The sequence below is a fragment of the Rhopilema esculentum genome, chromosome 14, assembly GCF_057945365.1.
Source record: "Rhopilema esculentum isolate cy_ngs chromosome 14, ASM5794536v1, whole genome shotgun sequence".
In the NCBI taxonomy this organism is placed as follows: Eukaryota; Metazoa; Cnidaria; class Scyphozoa; order Rhizostomeae; family Rhizostomatidae; genus Rhopilema; species Rhopilema esculentum.
Genome location: NC_142828.1, coordinates 801,537 through 817,784, shown reverse-complemented (window position 1 = coordinate 817,784; position 16,248 = coordinate 801,537). Strand labels below are relative to the sequence as shown.

The window sequence follows — 16,248 nt, the reverse complement described above, 5'->3', positions numbered from 1 at the left end:
GCACTACTAATGCGCAATTGTTTTAAACCACTCCGGACCTTAAAGGAGATCATATGGCCTAACCAAGGGAGAAGGAGAGGAAAGTGCAGGTTGCAGGCAAGTAGTAGTTTCTCGAGTTTTTTAGAGCCATATTTAGTCAATTTTATTGTTAAACGGTAAAAATATTTTAGTTTTTAAAGCACTGATCTAGTAAAAGAATCAGTGTGCTATGAGACAAATGGTTAAACTTGACTTTTAGAGTCAGGGGTGCTGTCCTAAAAAGTCAGGAAGGGGCTGTGCTGTAGCCAAATTCAAGAGGCCACACCCATGACCAAACCCTACCCATCCAATATACTTGTATTTTTGTTAAAGACTCTCCGTTGTTATCTTTATAAAATCTGATATGGTTTTAGGGGAACTCTTGAATAAAAAACCACTTCTTCAAAAATGAGATATGTCAGTTCTGAAATTCCATGTTGTGAACATCCCAAAACATGCAAGAGCTGAAAAATGAGACACAAATATGCAGGAAATTAATAAGATGACAGAATGGTTTTGAATCAAGTATATTTAAACTGCAATGCTTATACTTTTTGCTTGATCAATTTCCCGAAATTGTCCTTCTATTTGCTTAAGTTTCTTCCGAAATGAATGAAAAATCCTTCTGATTTCCCTATAACTAGATTTATATGGATTAATGATCTTCATCCGTTATTATTGCTTTCAACTTACTGAAGAAATTGTCACTGGCATTGCCTTAACTAAGCTATTTTCTTTCTTCTAGTTTTGAACCTTTCCCCATGTTTAGTTTTGAAATTTTTTGAAACGTCTGCAGCATTTAGGATTGGTTGAGTAGCAACAATAGAGTTTTTAAGTGTGATGCCATAGAAACATATTTTTAGAACTTTAATTTTGTACCATATTTACTGAATATAACATCGCAAAATATCTCTAAATATGCAATATCAGTTTTGAGTTAGATATTTTACAAAGTGCAAGCTAAGCTATGGCCAATAAATTATATTAAGTTCGCTACAGATTTCTGCTATTTTGGCATGGTTCATCAAATTTAGAAACAAAGAAACAGGATTACAGTGATTTGAGGGGATAGAGCCTTTGCTCAACTTGCCATATCTCAGCCAGGTTTCAAGACATTTGACTGACTTCACACATTTAAATATCTTTCAGGTTATTTAACCCAAATTAAAATTTGTAAAAGCAGCTTTTTGTACCATTATAACATTGAATTTGCCAAGTCAGTTTACTGACCAAAGTTTGCATAAACTGTGAAGCTTATAACTTGAAGCTTATGACGCCTTTTTAACTTGTTTATTGGGAAGCAAGCCCGCAACAAAATGGATTCGGCAGAACAAGGTACAGCACTTGAAAAAAACCTTAATATATTAAGCGAAGTAAAACCAAAGACTGTAGGAACTAAGTGGAAGTTTGTCTCACAGACCCAATCTGACGACATTCAATTGATGGAAATGAGAAGCGAATTGACCATTCAATTTAGCCACTACAGTCCTCTGAATTGCAAAACTCAAATGTAGAATTGGATGCAAGTGTACCCCCTGTACCTAATCCTCCTTTCCAACTAACATAAGTAGCTTTTCATTGAATTCGGCTTTTGTCCCTACCTACTACAGTGCAGAATTCGAGTTTTTGAAAGATTTGCAGCCAGAACCCGAGCTTCACTACTACACTTTGTTAAGGACAAGTTCTTGGGACCAAACATATCAACACCACATGCAAAATATATTGAAAACAAAAAATTGAAAAAGCTTTTTCAATGCCTTAGAACTGCCCAGCATTAAGTGTACCTACCATAAACTCCGATCTTTGGGCTTGTCAAATGGTTCAAAAAGCCAAGCGTTTGCTTCCTAAAGGCTTAACATGGGATATTGCGGTCAAAGAGACCCTCCTTCAACTTAAAATACACCTGGATAAGTCAAAATAAAAAACTCCAATTTTATTCGAACATTTTTCTAAAGACATGATTACTGATGTGGCACAATCAAATACCAGACACTTCTTTCTGATAAGAAAATGAGAGCTACAAGCCTGGCACTTACTACTCTCAATATTTCACTCAACATTTTAAAGCTTGTCTGTTTTAAAGCTCACTTTGCTTTAGTTAAAACTACATATTTTTTTGTTAAAGTTGTGGGCGAACTGAAGAAATTGCTTGAGAAATTAGGTTTTTTAAGGCTCTTTATACTATGTAACTAAACTTTTTGAGAAATTCAAAAGACAAAACACCAAAAGCATGCCATCACACTCCTACCTCAGTCTAGGGGTGCAAAATACCACACTTGTGCTAATTTATTCACACTTATGCTAATATAACAATTTGCAGCAAATTAAACAACTGTAGCAACAATAGATACAGTATATAAAAAAATGTGAATCATCATTTGTAATGCTCATGCATGTCGAAGTTGGACGTGGGAAATAAACCTCTTAACGTGTAAGAAAATGTGATTTGTGCTCTTCTAACAAAACTGGAGATGAATACCATTCTTTCCTAAAATTTTCATTGTTAAAGGACATCATAAATCTTTATGTGCCCAAATATTTTTTCAAAATACTTCCATTTAAATTGAATTCTTTGATCACTAGCAATAACCAAGGATAAATTCACTTAAAGTACTGCAGAATTTGCATTTTGCACTGTCTCCTTTTGCCCCTAGGGCGCCATTGATATAAATATTACGAATAGTACTCTAAATATTATCCCCCACCCCATTGTAAAGAATTGTTGATGCCTCAATTTGGGCTTTTTGTGTACCAGCCTACCAGCCCTTGCCTTGGTAGCCTACCAGCTACTAGGGTTGTGTGAAAAGGAGGGCAAATGGTTACAAACTACCAAAAACATTACATAACAAACGTGTTTGATGGCCTCTTGATAGTGCAAGTGCTTGCCCACACGAACTTTAGAGAGTTGGATTGTAAACACCCCCACGTGTTATTTACTAAACAATTAATTCACATTTCGACTTGTTACGGGGTTGTTCTGCTTGCTCCTGGGTTGCTACTGGGTTGTTCCGCTTGTTACTGGGTTGTTACTTGGTTGTTCCGCTTGTTACTGGGTTGTTACTTGGTTGTTCTGCTTGTTCCTCATTTTGGAATCAGCGATAGATTGTCAACACCACAATGAAAACAGCAATAATTTTGATGAAATTTCATTTGCTGAATTCTTAACATAACTAACAACTTACATTTTAGCAAGAAACTGTGCAATTTCTTAAGCACTTTAACAAGCAAATTTCTACACAAGTATAAACTAAGCTTGTTTAATTATCAACAAAAACAACACTTGAAGTACAGAACAATGTTTGCCATGACGAAAGCAGTTTAGATCATCTTCAGCAGCGAATCCTTGGCAACAACAAATCATTGAGGGCTGAATTCAAATATCTTTAATAAGTTAGTGATCTTAAATGAAAATCATGTTCACAGCGCTTTACATATCCTCTTAAAATCTGCAGGGGGCACATGTCCTCAATTTGTCAAAATCAGCAGTTATGTTTTCCTATTTAAAGCCAATGATGTGCCCCTTTTTGCCTTGATATGCCTCTACCCACAATTACTTCCTATGTTTATGCTCCAATGCGATAACTATTTTGCTGTGTGAATGAGTTCTGGGTGCCATTTAATTGTAACAATTTGGTCAAGCAGGTTAGTTGGGCACTTTGTCACTGTGGCATGCTGTAGCTAGGCAAGCATTTTGCAACCAATTTTGCCATGTTTGAAGCCTTTTCGCAAATATACATGGAAGGAAATCAGAAGGAAATTTCTGATTTTAGGGACGGAAACTTTAACATAAAGAAGGAAAAAAGAAAATTTATTTTTGTAAAGTGGAAGCACTGATAAAGAAACAGTAATGTAATCTGTTTAAAATAAGAGGGAACAAATATGCAGTCTGTTTTCAACCAAGTCACTTTAGCCGTGACAGAATGAACTTGGTGAATCTGTTCACACCATGCAAAGCAATGAGAGTGTACACATATCTATTAAAGCGTTCAGGAGCGATATCTATCACTGCCTTGAAGAGTGGCAGGGATGGATTTTGCTCATGAACGCATGCACAAGCTCTCATTCCTTTCAGTTGCATGTGTAGCGAGGAAGACAAATACAAGTTCATATGTTCATATGTTCATATTCAATCCAACAACTGAACTTTACAATTTAGATTTAATCATTCTATACAACATCACAGTTTGTTAATCAACACATCAAGACAGAACAACAGACATACTGTACAAACAACAGAGTACAAAGATTCATATAGAGATGATGACATTATTAAATTACATACAATAACAATCAGTTCCGGGAAGCACATGCTACACATGAATAGATTCACCTAGTGGGAATGTGAATCAATGCAGAAAGGGTCATATTTAGGTGTCAACCAAACCAATTCTCATTCCTGAGCTCCAACCTCAATTGCCTCAAAATATTTGCCATTTGCATTCCTGTAGTTAATACAGTTACTTAGATTTCTTGAAATTTAGATCTTCTAAGGTATGAATTCTAAGCAAAATGAATTGTAAGGCTCCCAGTTCTGAAGAACTTATTTTTATGTAGCTTTTCACAACCAGCATCCACAAGTTTATAATAGAAATGTATGGTTTGAAAGAGGTGGTATCTTTGAAGTTTGATAACAGTGAGCTTATTTCCATTTGAGAGCTTTGTTTGGTAGTTGCTATTGTTAAACTTGGTAAGTTTTTGTAAAACAAACTATGGATTTTCAAACTTATGATCACTTGCAGACATAAGTGAAAAACTGTACATTCAAATGTGTCTGTAGAGATACGGTAAATACCGTTTATGCATATTAGTAGGGGAGTTCCTCCTTTGAATTATTTTAGCATATGCAAGCTGGACAGAGCTTTCTCGTATACATCCTTGTTTCCATTTCCTACTTTTGTATTAGGCTTATCATTCTTTGCTTTTTTATTCATAGTTAGACTTGCATTCATCATTTGTTACAATTTTGTCCATATGCCTATATTTGAGAATCAAATAAACAATGAAATGAAAGAAATGCATAGAAGCAGAAATGTTTCCTTTGATCCTTGGGCTTATTAAACATGAATCAACCCCAAGGGGGGTGTTCCTTAACTTTCAAAAGAGGGTTTTTTCCGTACCAATTTTTACAGGTTCTTTTGGAGACCCAAAACAACAAATCTATAATTAGAAAATAATTAGAATTGGTTTTTTTGCAAAACATTTTTTCAGGCTGGCAGACACAGAATGTTGAATTTTTATTGATTTGATATAATCCACAGACCCAAAATAGAGCTTTAATGTGAATTTCAAGTTTCAAAAAGTAACATCTGTATTGAGAAGAATGAAAGTATTCTCTAGGGCATTATCAGAGATGTAGCATCTTGACAAATCTTGTATTCACTTATTTTGCAGACCCATACATTTTTGAAACATCTCTGTCTAAATATCAAATAAGATGTCTCTCCACCAAGGAACGAATCATAAAGATTCCTTTTTCATCTTTTTTTGATGATGTCTTTGCATACTAGTCATTGAACCAGTTTGATCATGAGAAACATGTTACCATTATTCTGTTGGTATCTTTGCAGGCACTTTTGTGTACAAATAATGAAGATTCAATTTTAAGCCATTGTGCCAAAAGAGGTTGTGAGGTCCCTTAAGAAGTTGTAAGATCTGGATACAAGAAAAAAAGGGATGTTGCATAAACTTTACTATTTTTCCTATTTGTAAAAGCTGCATGCAGACTACAATTAAGGTTGAGCTATAGAGTACTGCACAGTTAGTTGCAAATGCAAGAGTTAATAAGACCATGCTATGACAAGTAAAGGCACATGTAATTTCTTGAATACTTAACAGGTCCATTTAGCTGAGATCTTGTCTGTCATCCCTAAAAAGTGTTTTAGCTGAGAACTTGTCTGTCATCTCTAAAAACTGTTTTTGCTGAGATCTTGTTTGTCACCCCTATAAAAACTTAACATGTCCTTTATTTTCAGTAGAAATCAAGGAAAATGAATTCTGCAAATCTCCAGCTGGCAGGAAAGATAGTTTCACAGTCATATGCTCAACAAGCAGCTGATGCTAAGGCAGGACTTGAGAACAAGATAAAGTTGCTTCTGGAACAGGTATGAAGGCAAATGTGTGGCATCCACAAAAGTGGGCTTGTGTTTATTTCAACTTATTCATTAGTGAAAGCTATCTACTTTCATTTGTTAGGTTATCTACTTGTGATTTGCCTGCCGTGCCTCCATTTAAGAATTTACATTTAGGTTTTTTGTTTATCTTCATTTTGTTTACAAGCATCTTTCTGTTTGTAAAAGAACGAAAATTAACAAATTATTTTACTTGTCAATGTTGCTCCATATGTTAGATTATTACTTACAGCATCCGTAAAATTGTGAGAGATTTCACGCTATAAAGATCCATATTTTGATTTCATCTGGGCACCCCGGCTGGAAAATGTCCAGCAGTGGCACTGCCAGGAAATTTTTGGCACAAATTCATTGCAAGAAAATGTTACTGTTTGACAGGAAATTTCTAGCGTGAAATCTTCATTTATTGATTTTAATATAAACATACATATGATATACATACACATACTTTCGAAATACAGTCATCTGGTATTATCAGTATCTGTTATACCAAATTTACGGCAATTTGGGCATGATTTTCAGCTACTAATTTAATTCAAGCAAGCTTAAACAAAGTTCATTTCTCTTTTTACATTAGCCATTCTAAATAAGTAAAATCACTTCATTTCAGTTCAGTTCAGTTCAATTCAGTTCAGTTCATTCCACTTAAATTCCACTACATACAAACACTCTCTAAATTAAAAACTTACAATAATAAATAACTACATGTAAATTTATAAGACAATAACACACATAAAGGGATAAAGATACATGACACCAGAGGATTTGTATGAAGGGGAATTCTTAAGGAGGAACTCTCTCAATAGCTAAGCTAATCGAGGAGAGAGCACCCCCTCTCTTAAGATAAATTTTAAGAAACTATGTGTAAACATTGACCATCAATGATCTGATTCAATAGTTATGCTCAAATCAGAAAGTTTTCAGTTTCTGACGAAACATCTATGTGGATATGTCCATTATTATTCATGCTTGTCTACTGGCATTCGCATACATTTTTTATCCCTTGCTGAATAGAATGTAAACATTTTGGGCTTACATCTTTGCCTCTAGCACCACCCCTTATTTAAAACATTAATTTTAACCATTGAAAAATAAAATAGTATTTTTAAATGTAGTATTAGCTACTAGCTTTGATGGTAAAAATAATCAGGAAACGTGAGACCTGGAGCAAGATGCAGAATACACTAATACTTTAGTAGTATCTAGTTTGCTAGTACTGATATGAAAATTTAATCAAAGTTATTATAGATTTTCAGATTTACAAACTTCGACATTGAAAACAACCTATGAGTATTGTGCTCGATCACATTCTCCTTGATCATCTAATACAGTTTAAACAAAATGACTGCTGTTCAAATAGCTACGATAAAAAATGAAGGATCGACAATTAGCTCTTTTTAGTATGGCAGTTTATTTTTAGGACAAATCTTTAAACGAATCAATCAGGTTTAAATATCACTTTCAGTGGCTGGAAACTTTCTCAAAGCCTCGCAGGAAATCTTGAATTTTTTATTTTGCTGCCAGAAGAAAATCTTTTTTTCAAGCACTGCTGGGCGCATTAAAAGCTTATTCCTTTCATTTGATTTTGTGATTCACCAACCAGTGGCGGATTTAAGGGGGGCAACTAGGGGCAGTTGCCCCTCCCTCGACAAGTTGAAGCAAGTCTGGCGCCCCTTTTTGGAAATTGTGCGCCTCTTGAAGAATAAGAATCAGGTGAAAAGTTTCTGAGACCGATAGGTTAATTTGCTTCAATGATTACCTCAAAGTTAAGTTGTTTATTCTGAAAATGGATCTGAAATCGTGTATACAGCGTCATACTCTCGTCAACAATTTTTGGGAATTTTCAGCGCCCCCACTACCGACTGCCCCTCCTTTAAATTTGCTCTGAATCCGCCCCTGTCTCCAACTGATATTCAGGTATATTTGTAAGGTCCATTATCTTAATTTCCTTGATTTTCTGCATTTTAGATATTTAATTCCTCAAGCTTTATAGGAAGAGCACATTATGGTTAGACTGAGTATGCATAAACCAAATAATAAACCAAAAAGATATTCCTAAGCAGCTAAATTTTAATCTTTTATTCTTAATTCTTTCAGCTTCTTCTTTGCTTTTGCAAATTTTTTATTAACCCACAAATGATGAAATTATATCTTATCTACATATAAAGCTAGTGTTTGAATATTCTAGAAGATATTCAGATTTTTTTATTAAAATTCTAATTTGCTTCTTTCTGTTGGTAGAGAAAGCTTCCTGCTGAAGGTTGGGATGATTTCACAATCGAATATTTGCTGAATGAAATGGCTCTAATGGATAGCAATAATTTTTCAGGTACACTTCCTTTGATTCTTAGTCAGCCCAATCAAATTTCACTTTGAAGCTTTGATGGCTGCAACATTTTTAGTTTGTGGCATCATCATTGGGCTCTAGATAAGCATTAAATATTCTTGTCAAGGATAAAGAGACAGTGGGACCTCTTATCATTGTAACATATAAAGTAAAACAATGTCGGCATATTTTGAATTCACAAGAGTTGTAATCCTCAGAATGAGATTCTTTGTGGGATAGCCTAACACTGACCCTACTCAAATTTCCGGAGTTGGCTTAATCTGTAAAAAGATAACAACTAACAATCTTTTTGGTCTTCCCTTTTATATGCTGTTTATAAACAGAATTTTACTCCAAAACAGGGTGTTAGCTTATTTTTCATTAGGCACTTGTTTAATTTACTTTTTTCGCTATTCACTTTCATAATTCTTATTATTCTCAAATATAGAGCATTCTAGCTTTTCTTCTTAGACAGATTTCTTTTCGATATTTAGGCAATGTTGGCATTGGAGAGAGGGAGGCCAGGTTTGCATCCCGACTTGTAGCAAAACGGCATTATTATCTTGGTCATGGCATTGGAAGGTCTGGTGATATTTCAGAAGTTCAGCCAAAAGCTGCTGGATCTTCGTTGATTTCAAAATTGACCAATTCTTTTGTACTGGACATTTTGCATGCAACAGGTATATCAGCTCATTTGCATTATGTAATAACACAGATTTTAAAAATTGTTTTTCTCCATCATATATTGGTTCACTCTTATTCAACTTGTGCAGGTCCCGCCTATTTTTCACTCTATCTAAATTTGAACGAATGTATCTCTTTGGTCCTTTCTACTTTCTCGAGAAAACTTCAACATGATATTCCTGTTTCAAGGGTCCTAAAACCAGCTCAGGGAAGTTGACACTTAAATGAAATATTGCTCGACTACTTCTGTAAGATTTTCATTTAAATTTTTTTGATTGCTGATATTTTACATAAATTAGAATCTTGTGAAGGATTATTTTTCACAAAATTCTTTGAAGTATAGCTAGAAAAGCTAGCAGAATGAACGTTTTAAAGAATTAGTCATTAGCCTTTTTTTACCAATAGATAATTAGCATGCTGTTGAAATTTGTGTTTGCGTGCATTGGACAGGCAATACATTATCCCTACTAGCATTTCAAATCTTCGGTAGTAAATTAATGAACAGGTTTCTTACATCATGTTTGTTTTTCAACTGCGCTTTGTACTTCAGGTGCACGTCATGTCCAGCACTGTTTAGTTGTTCCAGTTGCAACCGGTATGGCATTGGTTCTCACAATGCTGTCTTTGAAGGCATTGCGACCTCATGCAAAGTATGTCGTATGGCCAAGAATTGATCAGAAGTCATGCTTCAAGTCAATATTAACAGCAGGTAATTCTTGGTACTTTTTTCCCCGCAGAGCCAGTGACACGTGGCCATCACTTTGATGTGGTTCATGTAGGGGGTGTCTCGAAAAATCAGATATTGAAGGAATCGTCCTTGAAGATCTATCGAATAGATATTGTTTAAAGTTACCAAACAAGAGGAGCCAAGCGGGTCAAACTGCCTTCACATAAGCTCAGCAAAGTGAATTTCAGTTGGTGTATTGATTAGCGAATTAATTAACATATAGCTAGATTTGGAGGTATGTAACTTTGATGGCAAAACAGCAATTTACCTATATGGGTAATCTATTGAAGCTGTCATGATTCAAGTGTTTGTTTTCTGACAAGGACGTGAATGCCAACCCTTCAACATTCTGAATATTTCTTTGGGAAACAAGGCGCACACCTAAGCTATGCCCTAGCTAACTGGTTAGCTGACTTCATGGAGCAAACATCGCGAACTGCTGTTGTCAATGTGTAAAATCGACAATATACTCAAGTTTGATACACATGTAAGAGAGATATTGTATGTAGAAGGTTTGCCAGAAACTATTCACAATTGGAAAGTTAACAAAGGTCAAAGTCGCTCTAAAATCACACCAAACTTGCTATGATCCGCCTACCTGGAATATAAGTGCTCTGAGAACGCTATTTAGAGACTACGATACCATATATGGAATATTTTCTGATAGGGATGGTGCTGATGTCATGCACAGAAAACCTACAACATCTCTTAATTGTGATCTATGAATAAATGAGTCGGTCACCCCATCTGCAAGTATATGTAGAGGAAAAAACTGGCCGTAGCCAGTACCCCAAAGTGGGTTAGCGGCACCATTCGTATGATTTAGCGAGAGTTTTGTGTTTCTTATCTCTTTTTAGTCCCCAGAGGTTCTTGCAACTGTGTCAACCTCTAACTTGTTTCAGCGTTACGCCTATTTGATAGCATGGTGACATTGCGCCAGTCTAAATGACCGAAATGCTAAGCCGCACAAAAATCACCTGAAGTTAATGTGGTCGTCAAAGTAGTTATAACTGATTTTTCAATATTTGTTTTGAGATAGCGATGCCAATCAACTTTACTCGGCAGGTTTTCAACCAGTGATCATACAGAATGTCCTTGTTGGCGACGAACTAACAACAGACCTCGGCGAGATTTCCAATCAGGTCAAAAAAATCGGTGCTGAAAATGTTCTATGTGTTATGTCAACCACTAGCTGCTTTGCCCCAAGAGTTCCTGACAGGTTTGAACTTGATTTAGTGATTTGGTAATACGAATTTAAAGTTCCGTCACTAGCTGACAATTTCTAATGAAAAGATGCATAAATTTGTGTGGTAGAGATCACTTTTATTTGTGCTTGATCAACCAAATTAATTTTTTGATAATCACATTGCTTTTATTAATTCGTGGGCTTCTACTTCGATCTAAAATAATGAATAAAATCGAGAGAATAGATACCCTAATTGTTATGATACATTGACAGGTATTTTCAGTTTATTTTAATAATATTGGAGTCAAAATACCTCCCTATTTTACCCAGAAGTGCTAATGTTTCTTGAAGCAGCCAATAACTATGCACAAATCTGTTTTAGGGTGGAAGAAATTGCCATAATATGCAAAGACTTTGACATCCCTCATATAATAAACAACGCATATGGATTGCAGTCCTCGAAATGCATGCATATCATAGACCAGGTAATGGACCTTGTTGTGATGGATGTGTTGTAGCTATTAAGTCCTCGCATCAGTACCCTTTTTCTTGTTTTTGCTTGACGTTTTTGAATCACTGATCCTATTCAATGTGTAGATGCCATTGAAATCGTTGTTCGTTTAGGGTGCCAACTTGAAGTCAAAAAACTTCACAAGTGGGAATCGAGAAAAGGATTTTTTTTATTACATTTTCCCCAGATACAAACGTGGGCAAAGGTCCTTTGCATTCAGTTTTAAATTTACTAATTTTTCTGCTATTGCTACAAAGCATGTATGTTCTGCCTATTTTAATCCATTTCTGGATCACCCCCCCCCCCCCCCCCTGTTATCAGGAGAAAGTGAAATCATGTCCTAGATTTGTTTGTGCAGGCTTCTCGCAAAGGCAGAGTAGATGCGTTTGTTCAAAGTACTGACAAGAATTTTATGGTTCCTGTCGGAGGATCAATTATAGCTGGACATGATGAAAGCTTCATTGACGGCATCAGCAAAACATATCCTGGTAAAGGAGACATGTTTCGTTAATATTATATGATCGGAGATTTCTTGTCCTTTGTTATTGTTCGCAAGCAAGAACTTTGTTATTGTTCTTGATTTATGGATTCAAGCTCTCCGCTTGGGATGTACACCTGATTATTTCTGTATCTTCCGTGATGCCGCTGCTTTGAGGTCATCCAAAATTGTGCCCTTCCCTTTGTCAATTTTTATAGACTGATAGACTTTCGTCACTATTTTTCCACGAAATGGCTTCAGAGAACATACATTTAAAGCCACTTTTGCAGTAGTAACGTCTCGCTTTTGTTCCGTGAACAGTTCTTTTCACCATTAAACTGAATGAAGGGACCAAAATGACTTTTATTAGTGTTCTGATACTCGTGTAAAGAAACTACCGTCGATAATGTTCATCACTAAATTACTTCCATGGATTATTGTTCACTGTTTTGCTGTTCTGAAGCTCTTGAGAATTTGTAAACAGCAGAGAAAAGCGCTTTTGGTCACATCTTCTAACCTTGCGCGTGATACACCCTTGACACGTGATACACCCTTGACACGTGATACACCCTTTACACGTGATACACCCTTGACTAGTGATACACCCTTGACACGTGATACACCCTTTACACGTGATACACCCTTGACACGTGATACACCCTTTACACGTGATACACCCTTGACACGTGATACACCCTTTACACGTGATACACCCTTGACTAGTGATACACCCTTGACACATGATACACCCTTCACTAGTGATACACCCTTGACACGTGATACACCCTTGACACGTGATACACCCTTTACACGTGATACAACCTTGACACGTGATACAACCTTGACGAATCATCTATCAGCGTTGACTTGTTACCCATGCTTGATGGTCCGTATTTCCGTACCATCGAGGACATGAGGTTATTAAACACATAAGCATTATTATTGGTCTATTTATTGTTTTTCGAATCTTTTGTAGGGAGAGCATCTGCCAGTCCAACCATCGATCTTTTTATTACTTTACTAAGCTTAGGTGTAAACGGATACAAAAATCTGTTGGCAGAGAGAAAAGTTAGTAAGTTCTTTAATTTGGTTCTTCTTTATTTCTGTTTAAAGTATCGTTGATTTGTCTGAAGAGCAATTCTTAGATGGACAATGAATATTTGGCTAAGACTTTTGTAAGATATCACGGAAAAGTGGAAACATATCGTATATACTTAAGTTCTTTTCGTACGTACAAAGCTAAAGCGTGTTGTGGCCATTGTTCTAACGTTTAAGCACAAGGCCAAAAATGAACCATATCGCGCCTTTGCCTTGGTAAAGAGCGCATAAAACTACAACAAATGTTGGCCAAGAGAAAATGGCAAGAAGCCATGCACGAACAACGGTAGAGAAACACGAGCAACAGCTCATTTGCTCTTCTCAATTGTAGTCTTGTTTTGAACAACAGAACCCGTTCAGCGAAGAAATGGGCTGCAGGGGGGAGGGGGCTAATGCAGGGATTTTAATTAGACTATCGTAGTTCTATTAGTTATCCTGGTCCGACACACCTCAGAACAAGGTGCGCCTCTCTGTTGCGCTCCTTTCTCTCTAGTGTGGTCGGGTTTTTCTCAAACGAGGACTTCTGGCAAGCCAAAATTTATACTGAAACTGCTCGAAACTTTAGCTGTTTGCCATCAAATGGTTTTTTAAGGTTTGGTTGTTTGGAACTGCGCTAATCAAGAATAGTATTTGACATTTTTGTAATTTTGTATTTAGGAAAGCTACATATTATTGATGTCTGAACTGGAAACTGTTTGTCGGACATACGATGAAAGGGTGCTAGACACGAAGCATAACCCCATATCTCTTGGTGAGCGCCTCTCTCAAATAATGTTGCTATTGCTTGCAATTTTGCTGTTTTTGTTGGGACGTGAATCGTATCTCAACACCAAAGGCTAAGACTATTTTCAATTTGATTGAATTTTGATATGAAATTTGAGCATCGGCGATCTACCAGTGAAGCATCCTTCAGAAAATTTTGTGTCGTACAGTAACGTGTCACTCCAAGATGCGACATGTTGGAATTTTCGTTTCAATCGTCTCAATCTTGCCAGATAAAATGGAACATGATCATTTTATAGAAAGTGATTTTCTTTCATCCAAATTGATGAAATTACTTATTTAATGAAAGGCATGTATCTTTTAGCTATAACTCTGGATAACTTGGTACCTGGGGCTTCCTTTGAGCGGAACAGTTTAACCGAATTCGGTTCGATGCTGTTTAAAAGATGCGTCAGTGGAACAAGGTAATCATGCTGTTATCTGTCATTACTTGTTACGATTGTGATATTTGTTTAACCTTCTGTTGAAATATTTTCCATTATCGTCCTTTGGTTTGGTGTGTAATGTTTTTTATTATCGTCATTTTGTGTGGTGTGTAAAGTTGAAACTCGCTGACTGTATGAATATTGTCCTTTCTCTAAAACTTCATTCCATGCAATCTGCTAGTGTTTTTTATCTTTAAGACCTGTGCTTGAATAGTTTCGTATTTATTTGCAGCCAGTAAAGCCGAGTCATAGCTCACCTGATTTATGTCTTTTTCCATGTTTTCTCAATGGTCTCTCCCCTAAGAGTGAGTTTTTACCCGGTTAACCCCTTTGGCCAAGGATATATGCTTAGTGCCAAAAATACTGGTTGAAAAGAGAGGGAGTCTCCTAAGGTTGTTTTTATTGACAAATTCTTCCAAAGCTTGCTCACAAAATCATCGACCTCTTCTGATGAGCATCCACTTGCTCTCGGCCAGTTAAAATCTTAAAATGGCTGACATCAACGTAGGGTTTAATAGCTAAATACCAGTTGGAAACAATTCTCTACGAAACTGAAAATACGAGAACAATGGCATAGGACTTCTAGGCATTCAATGTGTATGCAAATTACCTTACATAATGCAAAACTGTGTTAGACTGTATGCTATAACAGGTATTTTATTGCATCTAGAAAAGTTTTGCCCGAGCTTGTTGTTATTTTGTATCGATTCTTACAGTTGATCTTTGAAAGGCTTAAGCTGTCTGTCTATCTGTTCAATACCAACCCTCTCGTTTCATTGATTGCAGGGTGATTGCAGCTGGTGATTCCAAGACAATTGGCTCTTACACATTTGAGAATTGGGGATCCCATTCAAATAATTACCCTTTCTCATACATGACTGCTGCTGCGGCCGTTGGACTCCAGCGAAGCGAGATTGACGTTTTTGTAAAGCGATTAAACAAAATTTTTTCAAAATTCAAAAGAAAAAATACGAAAGGAGAGAACTCAAGAGAACAGTATGGTGATGCCGATGTATCTTGAGCGAAACATGCTCTTTTTATCAGCTTTTCAAGAGCTGTTTGCTGTTGTGCCAATGTCAGTGTCTCTTCTCACATATGATATCCTAAGACAATGAGAACTGATGATACAGTTTGGCGCCAAATGATTCGTATAATGAAATATTGGTCTGTGAGAAAGATATGCTATAATAGATGATTCTAACAGTATTAAGTAAATAGTGGTTCTGATTACAAGCAAAATACCTCCTTTTTTATAAATTGCAGCATGGCCAGGCTACCCTGATTCAATTAATGTTTTAACAAACTATACAGTTGCTTTTCTCTGATGCGAAATATTAGAAACCTAGATTTAGTAAAATTTGCCTTCATTACGCGTAATACAACTCTATATTACCTAGCTGGCAAAAACCTCGACGATGGAGTTTTGTCTGATATAAAGTATTAGAAATCAAAGGCTGATAAAATCTTACGATTACTGCACCTGAAACAGCTCAGTATTACCTAGTTGGAAAAACCTTGACGATGGCTTTTAATGAAATTTTACAATCACTGCGCCTGATACAACTCACTTTTACTTAGTTGGCAAAAACATTGATGATTGTTTTTTGTCTAATGCAAAGTATTAGAAACCCAAAGCTAATAGAATTTACGACTACTACTCTAGATTCAACTCAATTGTATTCAGTACAAACAAACAGGGATAATTGTTCTAAATCAAGCTGAGGCTAGAAATTCAATTTTATTTCAAAATATTATCTGAATTCAACGTTATAGTGAATCATTTTTGTACTACGCAAAAACAGTGTAGCACTCTCTACGACTAATTTAGTGAAATTCAACTTTCTGGATAGAGGTCGATTTTCAATAACATTTTGGACTATATAT

General features: G+C 36.0%; 1 protein-coding gene across 2 annotated transcripts; it reads left to right on the top strand.

Annotated features, from left to right (window-relative positions):
- Positions 1–20: 20 nt before the first annotated feature.
- On the top strand, positions 21–15,670 carry LOC135696408 (O-phosphoseryl-tRNA(Sec) selenium transferase). Of its 2 annotated transcripts, none has more exons than XM_065215786.2 (12): positions 21–96; positions 5,994–6,119; positions 8,388–8,475; positions 8,967–9,152; positions 9,707–9,865; positions 10,949–11,102; positions 11,452–11,554; positions 11,939–12,068; positions 13,035–13,126; positions 13,814–13,907; positions 14,244–14,343; positions 15,151–15,670. In XM_065215786.2, the coding sequence occupies exons 2-12, from the start codon at positions 6,006–6,008 to the stop codon at positions 15,383–15,385; spliced, it is 1,455 nt and encodes a 484-aa protein (XP_065071858.2). In that variant the 5' UTR covers positions 21–96; positions 5,994–6,005; the 3' UTR covers positions 15,386–15,670. The 2 variants fall into 2 exon arrangements, with proteins under 2 accessions (XP_065071858.2, XP_065071859.2); XM_065215787.2 differs by having other exon boundaries at positions 38–96; positions 5,991–6,119.
- The last annotated feature ends 578 nt before the right edge of the window (positions 15,671–16,248 follow it).

What these genes read in the sequence shown, in the direction of transcription:
- LOC135696408 (XM_065215786.2), top strand. Translation starts at nt 6,006, where the DNA reads ATGAATTCTGCAAATCTCCAGCTGGCAGGAAAGATAGTTTCACAGTCA. An exon ending in ATCTGTTGGCAGAGAGAAAA is followed by an intron (nt 13,127 to 13,813) that starts GTTAGTAAGTTC and finishes TTTTGTATTTAG; the next exon opens with GAAAGCTACATATTATTGAT. An exon ending in AGATGCGTCAGTGGAACAAG is followed by an intron (nt 14,344 to 15,150) that starts GTAATCATGCTG and finishes CATTGATTGCAG; the next exon opens with GGTGATTGCAGCTGGTGATT.